Source organism: Ascaphus truei, chromosome 7, assembly GCF_040206685.1.
Source record: "Ascaphus truei isolate aAscTru1 chromosome 7, aAscTru1.hap1, whole genome shotgun sequence".
Taxonomy (NCBI): Eukaryota; Metazoa; Chordata; class Amphibia; order Anura; family Ascaphidae; genus Ascaphus; species Ascaphus truei.
This window is the reverse complement of record NC_134489.1, coordinates 29,280,217-29,298,722: the sequence shown is the minus strand read 5'-3', so window position 1 is coordinate 29,298,722 and position 18,506 is coordinate 29,280,217. Positions and strand designations below refer to the sequence as shown.

General features: G+C 39.4%; 1 protein-coding gene across 3 annotated transcripts; it reads right to left on the bottom strand.

Annotated features, from left to right (window-relative positions):
- Nucleotides 1–5,270: 5,270 nt before the first annotated feature.
- On the bottom strand, nucleotides 5,271–18,432 carry LOC142498852 (cholinesterase-like). Of its 3 annotated transcripts, none has more exons than XM_075607450.1 (5): nucleotides 18,086–18,432; nucleotides 16,230–16,409; nucleotides 10,000–11,515; nucleotides 7,506–7,669; nucleotides 5,271–5,422 (listed from the first exon to the last, which is right to left on the bottom strand). In XM_075607450.1, the coding sequence occupies exons 3-5, from the start codon at nucleotides 11,508–11,510 to the stop codon at nucleotides 5,412–5,414; spliced, it is 1,686 nt and encodes a 561-aa protein (XP_075463565.1). In that variant the 5' UTR covers nucleotides 11,511–11,515; nucleotides 16,230–16,409; nucleotides 18,086–18,432; the 3' UTR covers nucleotides 5,271–5,411. The 3 variants fall into 3 exon arrangements, with proteins under 3 accessions (XP_075463565.1, XP_075463567.1, XP_075463566.1); XM_075607452.1 differs by lacking the exon at nucleotides 18,086–18,432 and adding an exon at nucleotides 14,256–14,315 and having other exon boundaries at nucleotides 16,230–16,259; XM_075607451.1 differs by lacking the exons at nucleotides 16,230–16,409; nucleotides 18,086–18,432 and adding an exon at nucleotides 17,293–17,394.
- Nucleotides 18,433–18,506: the final 74 nt, after the last annotated feature.

Sequence of the window (18,506 nt, the reverse complement as noted above, 5' to 3'; positions counted from 1 at the left end):
TTCCTACATAGTTGGAATAGCTCAGGAGTAATACATGTGCATATGGAACACAAACACCTACATTTCCTTTACTTGTAGATTAAGTCTCTATCTTGCCCCAGGGATTGAAGAGTGATGCTTCTAGCAGGTAAGGACTTTTTTGTTTTAAATTCACGAGCCTGGAGTACTGGAAACTTATGTGGTATGTCCTTTTTTAACACATGGTATATCAAACGCAATATATCTTACTGAGTACCTTTAGGTAGGAACATGCCAACACGTTCGATGTGGCAGTAATAACATCGAAGCTAGCTGCATAGGCCCCTTAAGCTCTTGCTCTAGGAACCACTAAGCTCCAATAACAGGTATCAGAACTTGATCCAGCATTAACTTCTATGGAATTGTGCAGCAGTTAACGATGGATCAGAGTTTAGGGAATTACGCTTTGGTTAGCACTCGTCACTGTCCGTTCTGTGTGTCCACTTTCCCCACTTTTTGAAATAAATTGTATGGAGGTAATGACTGGCTCCATATTTTTTCAATCAGTATTGTTACTTATTACAAGACCAAATGATGATAATGGTGTGATCACTGTGTGCCCAGGTGGACCATATTCAAAGAACATAAGCCAGCACTGTAGCATTAAGTAGTTTGCTCACACTGAGTGCACTGAGAAGCAGAATGTACCTCTTAAGGGCAGGGAGTCATGAAAACACAATGCAGGTTATCATGTCTAATATTATTTTATTGAGATACAGCTCAGCTGGTTTACTAGCTAATTAAGCTGATACCCATTATAAATGTATTATTTTGTTGGCTTGCTGTGTGCCCTATTGGACCAATGCGTCCTACAGTAATGACAGTAACATGTTTAGTAGCTTAAAGGGTAAGTTTCACGTAGGACTATAGTGGTCTAATGATGGCAATATGTTTCATGCTGTCAATGGTCAGTCAGACAAGTATTCTCTAATGACAGGACATATGCTAATGGCAGGTTGTTTTATCTTTATGTTTCAAGGGATACTTGGAAAGAGTAGATGGTAATTGATGTGCTTAATACTATGCACAGTAGGGGTTGTTTAATGTTTGGGTAGACATACGGATGTAGGAGGTTTCGTGCTGTACTGCAGTATTCTAAGCATTAGCATTAGCACTAGCATTACATCCTAGAGGAACTCTGTAATAGTTTGAGGCATCCTTGGGTATATGGAGGTATATGGAGGGGAGAGGAGGAGGGGGGTTTCTGCTTGGCTCTTTTCATGATGTAGTTACATTCAACAAAATAATAATAATAATAATAGCATGTTCTTGTATAGCGCTGCTAATTATACGCAGCGCTTTACAGAGACATTTTGCAGGCACAGGTCCCTGCCCTGTAGAGCTTACAATCTATGGTTTTGGTGCCTGAGGCACAAGGAGATAAAGTGACTTGCCCAAGGTCACAAGGAGCTGACACCGGGAATTGAACCAAGCTCCCCTGCTTCAAACTCTCAGTGCCAGTCAGTGTCTTTACTCACTGAGCCACTCCCTCTCCTTCACAGTAGTACAGTATAGGACCTGCATTTTTGGTTATACCTTGACGTTTGGTATGCAGGCTTATAACGCTTTGGCCAAAGAGTTTAACTAAATAACCAAGTAATTACTATTATTCTTGAAATATTTGAACTTTGAACTTATTGCCATATATGTTTTGTCAATTGGATGTAGCATTGGGCACCCCTGTCTTTTGTTGTATACATTTGCCACGCCCAGTAGCACTCTTTTTTGACATAAATATATATTCATGATGTGGTGGGTGTGGGAGTTTGAGCTAGCTGGGAATGTGTGTTAATCAATTTCTGACTGGTAACAGTTGTAATGGAGTAAGGTGGCACCTCCATCCAGAGCTCACTCCTCCTCACCTTTTTAACTTGGGAGGTCTTTTCACTTTGCTGCAAGAACAGGACCTATTATGGTTCTTTCCCCTCATACAGAGGTAAAAGGAAGGGTTCACAGTGTAGTGTAGGACCGGCATTTTTGGTTATACCTTGACGTTTGGTATGCAGGCTTATAACGCTTTGGCCAAAGGGTTTAACTAAATAACCAACTAATTACTATTATTCTTGAAGTATTTGAACTTTGAACTTATTGCCATATATGTTTTGTCAATTGGATGTAGCATTGGGCACCCCTGTCTTTTGTTGTATACATTTGCCACGCCCAGTAGCACTCTTTTTTGACATAAATATATATTCATGATGTGGTGGGTGTGGGAGTTTGAGCTAGCTGGGAATGTGTGTTAATCAATTTCTGACTGGTAACAGTTGTAATGGAGTAAGGTGGCACCTCCATCCAGAGCTCACTCCTCCTCACCTTTTTAACTTGGGAGGTCTTTTCACTTTGCTGCAAGAACATGACCTATTATGGTTCTTTCCCCTCATACAGAGGTAAAAGGAAGGGTTCACAGTGTAGTGTAGGACCTGCATTTTTGGTTATACCTTGACGTTTGGTATGCAGGCTTATAACGCTTTGGACAAAAGGTTTAACTAAATAACCAAGTAATTATTATTATTATTGAAGTATTTGAACTTTGTACTTATTACCATATATGTTTTGTCAATTCGATGTAGCATTGGGCACCCCTGTCTTTTGTTGAATACATTTGCCACGCCCAGTAGCACTCTTTTTTGACATAAATATATATTCATGATGTGGTGGGTGTAGGAGTTTGAGCTAGCTGGGAATGTGTGTTATGTAGTTATATTCACCAACAGCCTAAGCACAAGGCGTTTATTGCAACAAGAAAAGCTCTCCGTTACAGTAAAGATAATGTACTCAAATGATTTTGTGCTAATTATACACACAGTAAGGTTCTGTATAAACTGTTAGACCAACATTACAATAAAGCAATGTCATATTCTATTTTATAGGGAAATTTGCAGCAGACATGCAAGATCAGAACAAAAGCAAAGTCACAGAGTTCATTCTCCTGGGGATTTTAGATCTTCCAGAGCTACAGATGCCTCTGTTCTTGGTGTTTCTTTTGATTTATCTTCTCACTCTGGTAGGAAACCTCTTGATTAAAACTTTTTTTATTGCGGTCATCAGTTATATCAATGGCTTAGTGGTTGAATATTCTTCCTTAACACTTACTCTAACCTCTTATGTCTGCACAATCTCCATCATCCTGAAGATATGATCTTCTGAGAACAGACACAAAGCCTTCTCCACCTGTGTGTCCCACCTCACTGTGGTCATCCTCTTCTATGGCACTGTAATGATCATGTACACTAGACCTTCATCCTAGTATGCATCCTCACAGGAAAGCCATTTTATGTTGTGTACACTGTTTTGATTCCAATGTTTAACCCAATTATTTACACACTAAGAAGCAAAGACGTGAGAAAATGTCTTAAAAAAACTCAGGGTCAGCAGGTAATTCCTACATAGTTGGAATAACTCGGAAGTAATAAAAGTGCATACATAAACACCTCCATTTCCTTTACTTGTAGATTAAGTCTCTGTCTTTACCCAGTGATTGAAGTGTGATGCTTCAAGCAGGTATGGATTTGTTTTTTAAATTCACAAGCCTGGAGTACTATATTTTTCAGATCCTAATACTAACTCCCGATTATAATAATAATAATAATAATAATAATAATTATATATATATATATATATATATATACATACATATATATATATATATATATATATATATATATATATACACACACACACACACATATACATATACATACACACACACACACACACACACACATACACACACACAAATACATTGATGATTTATAATATGGACCGAGGACAATTTTATAAGTCCTTGATTTCATTCCACCCATGGAGTAGCTATAACTGGATACGGTCACTGAACCGTGCCTCAGGGCATTAGCAGAGCACGCTTTGTGCTTGCCCTACGCAGAGGTCACTACTCACTAGCCACGTAGTCAATAGCTATGTAGGTGGTTTTATTTTATGTTATATGTATTACTTATCACATCTTTTGTTGACTTCATTTTTGTTCTGGAGTTGACATACACCCCAACTCTTTGTGGTCTAGTTATACGTGTGTAGGGGTTCCATGACCCACGAACTGTATATGAACCGCCTCTTCAGATCCAGTATCAGCATACTTTTTTATAGGTGTGTTGGTTTTTGACAATAGAATTCCTGTCAACAGGACTGGTTTTCAAGTCTGTAGTTACATTTTGGCGAGACTTTGCAGTTTTTTGTAGCCCACATCTAGGTGGTGTATTGTCATTTATTATCTTCCATATACACACATGGGAAGATTTTTTCTTGGTTTGTTTAAAGGGACTGGCCGTGGACTATTTCTACCATTTCCCTCTATACAAGATGTTTTTACTATTTGGTGATTAAAAGGTTTTTAATGTTATCAACCATACAACTCTGATTTACCTTTCTGAGTGCATTCAAGGAGGAACTTGTCTGTCTGTTTATGTTGTCACTATAGTATATATCCTCTATTGCACCAGTCTGTGTGCTATTTGATTTAAATACTATCCTTACTTTGCTGACGCGGGAGCTCCCCTTTCCCCTTCCCTTTTCCTATCCCCAGATTAGTCACCCATGGAGTACGTATGCGACCATGAGGGGGGTGCTAACCTATGCGCCAGTTAGCTGTTCCTGCTTGTGCTCTCTGGCTCAGTTCCACCCACACCCCCTCTCATTATTAGATCTCCGGGTTCCGTGGGCACTCTAGTATTGCATAGTTCTGTGCTGGAGATTAATGTGGTTATTAGCCCAACGGCACCTGGGATCTATCTTATTGCCATTTACATTGCTGCAGTTATAGGTGTGTGACCCATGGTTTTGTTAGATGTGCTACTCATTGGGCTTGCAGTGCAGCGTGGGTATTGCACTTTTGTGTATGTGTGGTTTCTTTTAGATTTGTAATGTCTATTAAATTGTGTACACGCTAATAATTTCAGATGGTTTTATTCACTTGGTTATCTATGAGTGTGTATTAATCCTTGGTGCGCTTGGTGTGTCTTTTGTTTTTATTTTGTTATTCAACTTGAAGAACTATTATTTTACTTATGCACTTACAGATCCTATTCTTCTAACCCTAATACTCCCTCCCTAATTAAAAGGATATATTTGATGAAGATTTCTAAAACAAGATTCACAAAGTACCCCTACATTGCTTATCACCACTTCCACCACTGAATTCCACAGATGTTCTATATTATATCTGAACAAGCAAAATAGAGCCATACAGGGGATCTCAGTATGCAATATTTAAGACCTTACATATCAGCTGCTTGCTATTACTTGTTAATATTTTATTATACATTTGATAGTTTTGTCATAATACACATTCTGTAATTTGTTACTTTGGTGCGATTATTCCTTTCAGTAGGTGGAGATCTGCATGAATTTGATCCCTCCTATGGCAACTATTTCCAACATCATTGTTCTCCTGCAACACATAGGATGAGAGTTAAGCACTCTATTGGATATATTTATTAATATAGGGCCAACTGTGAATGCAGCACTTCAAAGAGATATTATACAAGACATAATACAGGTATAGTACATATAGGGAGAAGTGCAGGAATAAAAGGAAACATTGAGAAAATATTCCTTGCTAACAACCAGTCACACTGGGGTTTATATATCAGCGCAGAGAAAATGTGTTTTGATGAACTGCTCTGTTTTTTGGAGCAGAGTTGCAACATATATACAGTAAGAACAGTTTCTTACATCTGATGCTGAATGTTAAATACAGTTGTTTTTTAATGGCAAATAAAAGGGGTAAAGAATGGCGCACAAAGACGCTGAATGTGATATATCTCATTACATAACTGTGTACCATGTAACGCCTCCCCAGCTCCCCCTACCGACATTCCCCAAATCACGAGTTGGGGCAGTCGGGGCAACATTGAAGCAATGTACTTTAATACATAGGTGCAGGATGAAAATTGCCTTGATACATAGACCCCTTGTTGTATATGTAGTTGGGGGATGACATCTAAAATATATTAAACGTTCATCTGTCTTATCACAGTCCTAAAATGCAGAAGATAAAGGGAAGATGCACAGGTCTTGTGAACTAAACAAAGCTCATTACAGCCTGCTCACAGCTAGAGGTATAACACTAACATTTCAGAGCAGCAAATATTTTGTCAGGAAAAGATCCTGTCTGAGGAGAGGTTTAATGGTGTAACTCTCCATAAAAAACTCTCCCATGGTCCGTGCTCACTCTCATGTACTGTACAGTACGTGCCAAGACATCATGTGCTTTGCTGCTGATACATTAGCCAACCAGATCTGTTCACACAACCCTGACCTACAAACCGTGAGTGAAAGCAAACATAGCACTCATGGCTATTGTCCCACACTCAGCCACTCCTACCACCCATTGTGACCAAGCACTGCCATCTACAGCGCTTACTCCCTCACCTACTGTCTCTGTAAGTTTCCCATTAAACCTCTTAGATTGTAAGCTCTTCGGGGCAGGGATTTCCTTTCCTATTGTCTGATTTTGCTGTACTTATTGTATAATTATAATTCCCTGTACTGTATTCTTTGTGAAGTGCTGAGTACACTTTTGGCGCTATATAAATAAAGACAAACAATACAATACAATACATCTGTTTTCATACAGTACGTATACCCTTTGATCTCCAATAAAGTCTATACTGGAGGGTGTTCTTTCAAGCAGACAAACTAATGGCGTTTTGAGCATGTTACGGAAAGTCAGCTTTTCTTATGAGATGTACAGTATCTGTGTGATCCACACTGAAGATTTCCTCTTACAGCCGCCACCAGTCCACGTTCTTTCAAAACTAAAGCTGACTCACATTTTTATCTGGTCTGTAACTGTTATATATGCCTATCATATATATATATATATATATATATATATATATATATATGCATTAATATATATATATACATTTATATATTATCTATAACTGTGCATGCAATATCTTGTATATAATGTATTGTATAGCCCTTTTCACTTAATGTAACTATGTATTTGTAACCATGTATTTGTCATTATAACTGTGCCCAGGACATACATGAAAACATTACTTCCTGGTAAAACATTTTATAAATAAATAATGAATGAAAATAAAATTTCTTAGCCAATTAGAATATACGATTGAGTGAAACCAATGGACTTTTTTTTTTTACCGCATCAATTACAGATGTATTACTGTCTCTATCACACGATAACAGCTTACCTGTTGCTGGTTTTAATGCATTATAGTTGGATTTGCAATTCAATTGAGCCACTAGTTCTAGTAAAACCGTGCAATTTTGTTAACTAATCTTGCGTTACTGTATGATAGCGAGAGTAATAATGGCTGCTACATCTGTATGTACAATATGTAACTATAGGGGATATTCATCAAACAACGATAATACTGATCAGGGCACTATCACAGTTTAATGAATAACCCAACATGTGTGCATAATTTCTGGTGTGAAATCTCTATATACACACAGTGCTTGAGCTAGAAGCATTGTACAGAACATCTATTGTATTCACTTACCCAGTTTTTTCAAAAGTTTTGGGTAGTAGGAATTCCAAAACTGACAATGGCGACAGTTCAGTTTGTGCTGAACTTCTGCACCGTCCACCTTCAGTACTGCATATTTCTGGTCTGTACTTGTATAATGAGGCCAAATAAATGCTTCCTCAGAACAATTAGGAGATCTGCAGGAAAAAAACAAAATGCAACTTATTATATCCAAATTTAGGCCTCTTGGTCAACAAGCGTTTGCATAGATAAAGCAGGCTATATCTCCCTCTCCTTGTCTTAATTGGCTCTCTAAACAGGACAGAGTGGGCTCTGGGTAAAGAAAACACAAATAATAAATTCAACTTGTAAGTTCCCCAAATATGAAAGCAAGCAAATCTTTCATGATAACATTTTTAGATTTGTTTAGGGAAGCCAAGTCTTTATAAAAGTATGTTTTCTGGCTGGCTACATCATGGAATAGCACCTTTAAATTAATTTGTTAGTTTAAGATGGCCAAGTCACTTTAGTACAATGTTAAGTGGTACAGTATGTACCATGTGTTGATAATGGAGTAGACGGTATTGCAGACATTGCTAAAATACAATTTTCTGCGCCCGATAAATGGATTCTGCTCCCGATAAAAAAAACGATAGAAACCCGAGTCAATTGCTATACGGTTGGAAAACATAGCGCGTCGTGACCCGGTATTCAGAGCTGTACGCCGGGCGAGGTTTTAGAATAAAGGCTGGCGCCTCTGTATACTGTAACCTGATAACTCATATTAAAGTGACTTAGAACTTAAAATCTCATGTACTGTACACATGAATATATGCAGAACTATCATGTCAGTCCTTTAAAAAGGTATAATGAATATGCATGTACACAACAGCGTATTCTGCAGATTTACTTCAAGGAGATTGTACAGATGTGTCCAGCCTCATTGTTCATAGTGATAACATAACATATAACAATCTACGGTATATGGGATGTATATGTTCTTAAAGCTGCAGTTCAAGCACCCGTTTTTTTTTTTACTTCAATAGTTTCATGTGGGCAATCTCTACTTACCTAAAGAACTGTATAGCTGCCGGTCAAGTCGTTCTCCATGTATTGATGGGCGATGTTTGGCGACATCTTTAAATATAGGGATTGTGTTTCTGTCTCTCAGTGGAAGCTCATGAATATTCACGAGCACTCCTGCACTGACATGTGCTAGAGGGAGGGCAGGGCTGACAAAGGGGTGTGCCAGGGCTTGTGACAGGACATGAAGGGGCAGTGCCTTAGTAAATGGTTGTTAAAATAGAATACAAGAAAATTGGTCTTTCAAAGTTGTTTTTTTTAAAACAGAAAATGCTAAAAGTATTTTTTCTTACTACAGAACTGATTTATTAAAAAAAAAAACACACATGCAGGATATTGCTTGAACTGCAGCTTTAAAGTAGAGAATGCACATAGAGAATCAGAGAAAAGAACGTTCGAGGACCTTTATCCCCGATACTTCATGCTCAATCCCTTAAACATGATCTAACCAAATCAACACACAGTACATACGGTATCACTCAACATAGCTCTTATAACGCAAAATATCACTGTTTCCATAGGATTCAATGGCAGTATTGGTGCAGAATATGCCAACATATTCCCCCATAATGCACCAGAGGGAATAATAATGCCTGTTAAAGCTGTGGGTTTTTTAGCTTAGATTGGGGATAGGTTGATGGGTACTGGGAGTTGCCAACATTTGGGGCAGTTTTTTTGAGGATGAAAGCCAAATATACCCCACTATATATTTCACTAACCCATAAAGGACTGGGCCCCCAACAGTGGGCACAGTTTGCTTGCACTAGGGGGGTGCTAAGTACTACAACTTTTTTAAATACAGACCTAGGGTAGCACTGCTCTGTTTAGAAACATAAATGCCATTTTATTTTTAAAGAAAAAATAGTTTATTTAAAAAAAGGCCCTTCTCTCTGTATTGTTTGCACCTATATATTGTACGTACAGTATAAGCCTTTCAAAAATTAGTTTTGCAGCCTTGTTTACCAAGTTTTGTACCTTTTCTTACTCACTTCATCCTCTGGCCCCCAATGAATAATCACTCAAATTAGTGTTGCGCTTCTGTGATTATAACCTAAGTCTAGGTTATCATTACCAGAACAATTAAAAAGTGTTGCTTCCATTTACTAACCCAACATTTTTTACCCCCAACTGTATAAAGCTCACAGATTTACCAAAAAGTACTTTGTGCATGGTGGAAAACAGGGTGCAATGTTAATTGTATTGAATGTCCCATAAGTGGACGACTTTCCTCCACTACCAAAATCAAGGATGACAAAGGGGTGTTCATTCTTATTTGCCAGTATTCTCAAGTAAGACATTGGCTTGAAGATCTAATAAAATGTTCTGCATACCACAAATAGATTGTACCACTAGTCTACCAACTTTCTACTTCATTAGTCTACTGAACTAAAATTGACATCATAAACACATGTATAACATCGAGTTATATTTCAACATTTCATACCCATTTTTTGCGAAGTTGGCCCAGAATTTCAACATCCTCTTGCTAAACAAGTGCTCAGCGTTAGTGTAATTCTTATTTTCAATCAGCGGTTTTCCAAACACAAATGTTAATTCTGCACCATGCAGGGCTCCCATCCACTCAGGCCAAACCTCTTGTGATGAGCGATGATCATATTCATAGAAAAATACATTACTTCTGTGATCTGCAGCTTGGTTGGCAAAATACTTCATTGGGCAAGTGAAGTAATAGTCTCGCAGGATAAGTTCCATGGCCTCCCGATTCTTCTCACGATTGTCCACATCCTCCCAGTCTGTGTATTGCAACAGGATGGATTCTACACCAAGCTCACCGGCTGAAGGAAAGAATAGCCTCAGTCCTTCTTCCAGCTCGGCCATGGTAATCAAGCTCTCATGGTTTAAGCTAAATCCAGGACCCCCCAATAAAGAAAATGGGTTTCCGTCATCCTTCGTGGCTCCTAATAAAATTTCTGTATCTTTTAAATTCTGTTTTATTAGATTATCTGGAATGTCAATTAGAAAATCGTTATCTAAAACCGGAATGAAATGTGTCAATGTGTGTGTAGTCTCAGCTAAAAGCTGATTTTTAATCAATTCTTTTGGATCTTTACTTCGTAGGCAAGTCATTACCGTATCGTCATCATCTAGAGGACAACCAAGCACCTCAGCTAATTTTACAGTCAATTTTCTTGCTCTTTGGTGAGACTGAATGGCCCAGTCTGAAGAGGGGGACCCACTTTGCATGATAGCCCTTGTAAAGTAAGTATGACTTCCAGGAGAAATCATATGATAACCAACAGAAACTGCTCCAGCACTATGTCCAAATATAGTCACACTGTGGGGGTTTCCACCAAAGGCTGCAATGTTCTCATGAACCCATTGCAGAGCTAATCTCTGGTCAAATAAACCTGCATTGCCTGGAGCGTCCTTGTTCCCTGGTAAAGCCAAGAATCCAAGTGCTCCAACTCTATAATTCATTGATACCACGATCACTTCTTCAGAATATGCCAGTACGCTTCCATCATATATATCTAAAGATGTTGTTCCTGATATGAACCCTCCTCCATGGATAAATACCATGACTGAGACAGATTTTGGCTTGGCTGATGGGACCCATACATTTAGATGGAGACAGTCCTCACTAATGTCATTGTTCACCAGCCACATTTTTATACCAGGGAATTTAGTGAAGACTTCATTTCTACTTTGGTAGCAAGAGTTGCCAAACGTGATGGCTTCATGTATGCCTTGCCAAGGTTTTCGAGGCACTGGATGTTTGAACCTTTGTTCACCTGTTGGTGGCTCTCCATATGGGATTCCTAGATAGGCTGTGACAGAACCAGACAACACTGATAAGTGGGTTCCGCTAACCTTCCCTTGCTTTGTTTCAATAATGGTCTCATCTTCCGCTTGGGTATTCATCACAAGAACAGACATCACAAGGACACATACTTTAAAGAAGGTGCTCCCCTGTCTTCCAGGTTCTAACATCATGATGTCTATAAGGCAAAAGACCATATCAGATTGTTAGGGAAAGTTGTTATATTAATGCATACTAAACATATAGAAATGATCAGACATTGACTGGGGTATGTACCTAATATTTAAAGATCAGCAAACACAGCATACTGAGATTGAGTACACTAAACCTATGCTGTAATTTTCAAATAATTTCCCAAATTAAGAAGGCAGGAGGTAGAATTTGGAGAGGTACCTGTATTTATGGCAGTTGTTACAAAGTACCATAACACAGCAGTTTAGGTTTTAGAAACGACATGCAGTATACTCAAGTTCAATCTTCTGTTGAATCTTATTGTAATTCTAACTCTTCCTCCACTAATATATAAATATATATATATAAATATATATATTTATGTTTTGTGTTTCAATATATATATATATATATATATATATATATATATATATATATATATATATATATATATATATATATTAGTGGAGGAAGAGTTAGAATTACAATAAGATTTAACAGGAGATTGAACTTGAATATACTGAATACACTGCATGTCGTTTCTACTTATATATATATATATATATATAAAATAAAGCAGAAAATAGAAAATAGCCGTGTTAGTCCAGTTGCGATAGTGCAGAATAAATGAGTTCTTCAGTATTAGGTGATACCTTTTTTATTGGACTAACAATTTACAGTATGTCATAGGACAAGCTTTCGAGAGTTATCCTCTCTTCTTCAGGTCAAGCAATACTGATATACAAAGGATTCAATGGCAAAAACAGTGTAGAGAGAGAGAGAAGAAAAAAAAACAGATATATACTGTACCTTATCTACAGTACATATCTGTTGTTTTTTTTCCCTCTCTCTACACTGTTTTAGCCATTGAATCCTTTGTATATCAGTATTGCTGACCTGAAGAAGAGAGGATAACTCTCGAAAGCTAGTTCTATGACATAAATTGTTAGTCCAATAAATAAGGTATCACCTAATACTGAAGAACTTATTTATTCTGCACTATCGCAACTGGACTAACACGGCTATTTTCTGCTTTATTATATATATATATATATATATATATATATATATATATATATATATATATATATATATATATATATTGATACTGTATATATATATATATATATATATATTTTTTATATATATATATATATATATATATATTCTCATCTCCAGAATCCACCTAAAATGTCACTGTTACACTGAAGCATTCCCATAGCATTGTAATATTACACAAGCTCACTACAGTCTGCACCTCACTTACCCTCACGGCTCTAGCTTATACCATTTGCACATCCATATACTATTTTTTCCATGTCTGTCTCCCAACAAACTTCTTAGATTGTAAGCTCTCCTGGACAGGAACTTCTTTTCTCCTATGTTTACTTTAATGTATTATAAACATATCCCTATTTGTTTATTGTACACTATACTTGTAGCTAATTGTTAAACAGAAGAAATTGTGTGTGCGCTGATTACAGAATCTTCAAACTATATCCTCCCAATATCCAAAACACTGTAGTTCCTGCTGCTCAAATTTGTCCCGTGATCAACGGGGTTAAACAAGAGAACAACAGACACACAAAAAAAAGAGCGCATGGAAAGACAGAATCAATAAAAAATATAAATGACTTTATCAGTTCAATAAACAAGTTAAAAACTTACATTTATATATATATAAAAAAAAAGATGATAGTACATCATACTCAAATGATCGCCCCACGCCAACGACCTGGTGAATAACTGTGAGATGGAATTAGCGGGACTTTGCAGCCGCTTGACACGGAGCTGAGAATGTCCCAGCTGAAACTGTTAGGCTGCTCGCAGCGTCCTCGTGGGAGCATCAGGCGTCGGTCATCACTGTTTCTGACGTCACAACTTGATGACCACACTACCTCTACGTGTTTCGTGTCCCATACACTTCGTCAGGGAGTTGGCTTAAGAATCTCTAGGCTGTCATAAACAACACAGAAACTCTGATGATTGACGCCCCCCCCCCCCCCCCTCCCACGAGGACGCTGCAAGCAACCTAACAGTTCAAGCTAGGACAGTATCTGCTTCGTGTCCAACGGCAGTGAAGTCCTGCTAATTCCATCTCACTGCCCGGTTATCGCAGTTATTACCACCAGAACCTCTGCGTCAGGGCCGCCGGGAGGGGGTGGACAGCCGGACAGGAGTCCCGGGCCCGGTGACTACGGGGGGCCCGGTGGCTGCTGAGGCCTAAACTATTGTGGCCCCTGGACCCCGGCTCTCCCCAGCTGCGGGCCTCCTATTCTCTAACTGTCCCACACCGGGCCCTCTGATGTCGATGCGCGACGGAAGTAATCTATCCTCTGCTCCCAGCGTGTCTGCATGAGAGAGAGGCCCGGCGCGCACTGACGTAAGAGGGCCCGGCGTGGGGAGATCGTTTGAGTATGATGTACTATCATATTTTATTTTTTTAGAAATGTATGTTTTTAACTTGTTAATTAAACTGATAAAGTGATTTATATTTTTTATTGTTTCAGTCTTTCTTTGCGCTCTTTTTTGTGTATGTTTGTTTGTAGCTAATTGTTGCATACATTAAAATGTTTGAGAATAATGTCATTACACACACAGTACCTGATTAAGTTTAGTAATATACTGTACAGTATGTCACTGTTATTAGTTCACTCTGGTCATATGTGGAACTGACACTATGACCCATAAGGCCGGGGCCATAGTTAGGAATACACAGCTGACCCGCGCTGAGGCTGCGCACTTACCCCCGGCATCCTGTATCAGGGCGGCTTTAGGAAGCGCTTCCGCACACTTCCGCAGGCGGACTGAAGATCATGAGAAAGGCAAATTTAAGATCGAGCGCTGAGGGGAGCGGAGAGCTGGTCACGTGACCGGCAAACAGCCAACGGCAATGAGGGCGGCGTGACGCAGACGTCGGCGGCGTGACTTAAACGTTTGCGGCGCACTAGCCCGCCTCCCGCCCTGCCTCCCAAGTGCGCTCGCTGCCTCACCTGCTAGGACACCAAAAGCTCCTGCTTGAGCAGGCGGGCCTGACCGTCAGCGCAGAGGAGCGCGGCTGGAGGCATCATGTTCGCGGCCTTAGATATGTCACTGTCATTATGTGATATTGGTCCTATATGGGATTTAAGCTTTAACCCATTAAAGATGTCAATGTAATTAGTTCACTCTGGTCCTATGTGGGACGGACCCTATAACCCATAGAAAAAACATCAGTCATTAGCTCACATTGGTCCAAGTGGGGTTGACACTTGAACGCGTCAGCGTGTGTCACTAATTCAAATTGGTCTAGCCATAGTGATCATTTAGCGCAATCTGATTTATCCATAAATACGTTTCACAACTCACGCGTACGTGTATTGCTGTCTTCCTAAGTCTCCCTGCTCCTACCAGGGACTCAGCAAATATAGCCTGCAGTGTGGGTCATTTCATTTTTAAGCAGCTACGCGGCGCTGGGAATTAACCCCTTCCATGCCAGAGGCGCCTGCAACACACTACTTTGCTGGATTTGGGTTCTCAATGCAAGGTACGTTTTGAAATAAAAATCTAATTGAAACACAGCACCAAATTCCTATTACAAACAAACTTTGAAACAGCTGTCTCGTTCAAAATTGATTCAGACCCATCATGCTGCGTTTAAAATGAAAAAGTATAACAGTTTGCAAAGTAGAGTAAATACTAGTATGGGACATTCTTGAATGTTTCTATGCTGTTTTATAGAATTCATTATTTCCAGTTTAATGAATGTTTTAATGTTAATGGTTTAATGTTTCATCATTTGAAATGGGTTTGTTTGTTTTGTAGTGTTGCATACTTACTCCCAAAAAGATTAAGTGAAACGCTAAATAACAGTATATCCAACACAGTGAATGCAGAGGTATATGCCAATACTGTATAAGCAAAAAAGCCTTTATAACAGCCTTTATAAGTTATGTGAGCATAGCTTTGTACAGTACACATGCACATCTGTGCATGTGATTGAATGCATCAGTGTGTCTATGTTTAGACTGTATCAAAGCCTTTGTGTGTGTCAGTGTAACAAAATAATGTAATTCCATGTGTATTATTGTGGGCTATTTGTACAGTGGTAAAAGGACACCAGGTGATGGAATAGGGGTCAGTAGCTATAAGTGGCAGAAAACATTAATAAAGTAAGTGCCTAATGAAATATCTGCCCTGTATGACTTCCCTGATTCAATTTATATTACAGTCTAGAGAAGAACTCATACAGATGTCGCAAAACGTACTGTTTTCAGCACTGGAGAAAGCTGAAAGGCTTTAGGCTACGCTTATACTACGCGTGACGTCAGCAGTCGCAATAGCGATTTCTGCACTCGGTTCCAGGGGACCAGAGGGTGACTGGGGGGTGTGACGGAGGCATGGCCGTGAGCGGTTCGCCCTCATTGGCTGAACCGCTCACGTGCCGCTGACGTCACGCGGCGGTCGCCGAAAAAGACAAAATCCTTTGACTACCGGCAATCCCGATCGCGCCCACTATGGGCACCCGCGACGGAGTGCATGTACTCGCTACGGCGCTGTGTTACGTCGTAGTCGCCGTAGCAAGTACTCTAAGCGTAGCCTTAAGCTTTTTCAGCCGTTGCTCGGGAGATTGTAAGTCTTGAAACATCTGTTGGTCCCAAATTTGCTGTGATCTGGGCTGACTGGTAAAGCATTGGTTTCTAATATTACAGTTAAAGAGGACCTACAGCTAACGTACTTACCAATCTGCTCTGAACATGTGTTTGCAGCTGCACAGTATATTGCAGGTCTCCAGTAACTTAAGGGCAAGTTAAACTCCTCCTTTTAATGCTTTCAACCAGTTAAAGCCGCCACACAAAGTTCACTTATGTAGGTTGCAAAATGTTATTACACAATAAATGGAATTGATTCAAAAGAGATTTCTGCTTTAAAAGTCACTGAGAGAGAGAGATTGCAGATTTAACAAGCTCTTGCAATATCATGTACACATAACTGTATAATCATTAATATAAATCTTTGGATATCTAAAGTATATACTGTATATACACACACAGTATATATATAGCAATAACTGTCTAAAGTGTAATGATTAATGGAAGTTAAAGGTCAGAGCACTGACCACTGTGACACAACCATTAGTTACACAGCAATGATGTTCAAGAGATACTGGGCCATATTTACTAAGTAGTGTTACTCCATAAGGCACCTTGCATGCCGGAAAACACTCTAGAGTCGTTTCACTTGAATGTGCCATAAAGGGTTAATTTATCTACCCGTAGAGCAATCTGTCTTAGGGAGTAGCATTGCTGAGTAAATATGGCCCACTAGCCATACCTGTAGATAAACAATCATCCAAATGATATGTTAGTGGGATGGGCAACATGGTGTTTGTTACTAGTGGAGAAGCAGGTCCATTGTATTACAAGCCTAAAAAGCAACGTACACATCATTTGCGTTACAATTATTTTATCACCCTTAAAGTAACAATTTCACTTATTTGTATCCTGTAAGAAAATAATGTTTTGGTATCCTCTGCGTCTGCTGACTTCATGTTTATCAGCGACTTATTTTTATTTGATTAAAGATAGCCTAATAATTACTTGCAAACAGAGAACAAATAAATAGCATTACATCTAGATCTGAGGATTGACAAATAGTCGTATAACCAAAACCAGATTAGAAAAAGATTGAAAAAAATGTTATCCATGTACAGTACTATTAAAGAGGTAATCCACGGATTGAAGCATGGGGTCTCCGGGGCTGGACCACATTCATTGTAGCTCTGGGACTTCCTGAGATACTTACCTCTGTAGGGGATGTTGATAGTCGCTCTGCTCGGCCAGCAGGTTTTCTGTAATGGTGGAGTTTCAAAGCTCCCGCGTCCTGCGGGCCAATAGGAAGCCGTGATGTCATCGGGTGCAGCTTCCTATTGGCCCGCGTGACGCAGGAGCTTTAAACTTTGTAGAGATGTCAGCACCCACTTTGTAGGTCTGTATCTTGGGAAGCTGGCAGCTGGAAATAATTGGTTCAGCTCCAGAGACCCCTTGCTTCAAACCTAGGTTAATAAATAATAAATAAAAAAACGCATGAACCCAGTCTGAATACCAGTGCCAACTTTCCTTCTGAACACGGGCAAGTGACCTTTTCTCTGAGCCTGAACCACAAAATATAGATTGTGGGCTCTGCAGGACAGGGTACCTGCAGCACCATGTACACTGTCAGCTCTATCCACAAAATATATAAATCACCTACATTTAACCTAATTGGCATGCAACTGTTGTTCACTCACCTTGATTCTAGGAGAGATTGTCTCTTTAAATAATATTCAATTAATGCAAAAAAAAATTCCCAATCACAGTTTGTAAACTATTAAACAGTAGGTCCAGAGTCAATGAATTATAGTCATCTATATACTATGGTGCAAATATGTTGTCATACTGTAGGACGCCAGTATCCCTCTTTCTGCTCAGATTCCGTACTCTTTGTGCAAATAATCCCCAAAGAACTGCACATTACTACTATTATAAAGTTTTTTAATGGATTATAAAAAGTGCAGTCCCATGTAGGAATAAAATTAACTAATTGTAACGTTGCTCACCACAAACAGGACTTAGACCGCGAGGCTGAGGTGGGGATGTATATAACCGCTGCCCTACTACCAAGAGACCAGGTCCGGATCGCAGAGTCAGGGTCGTGTAGCCAGGTCAGGGTAGGAGAGTTTGGGTAAGTCGTGGTACTTGCCGTGGTCAGGGGTTGGAGAGAGGAGAGTAGTCGTAATCCGTTAGCCATAGTCGAGGAGAGAGTGGGAATCCAGGAGCAAGCCGAGGTTCAAGGGCACAGATGAGAGAAGTCCAGGTACGAGCAGGGGTCAAAACGAAGATCAGGCAAGGCACAGCAACAGCAAAGAACAACAGCAAAGAACAGCAGCAAAGAACAGCAGCAAAGAACAGCAGCAATGAACAGCAGCAAAGAACAACAGCAAAGAACAACAGCAAAGAACAACAGCAAAGAACAACAGC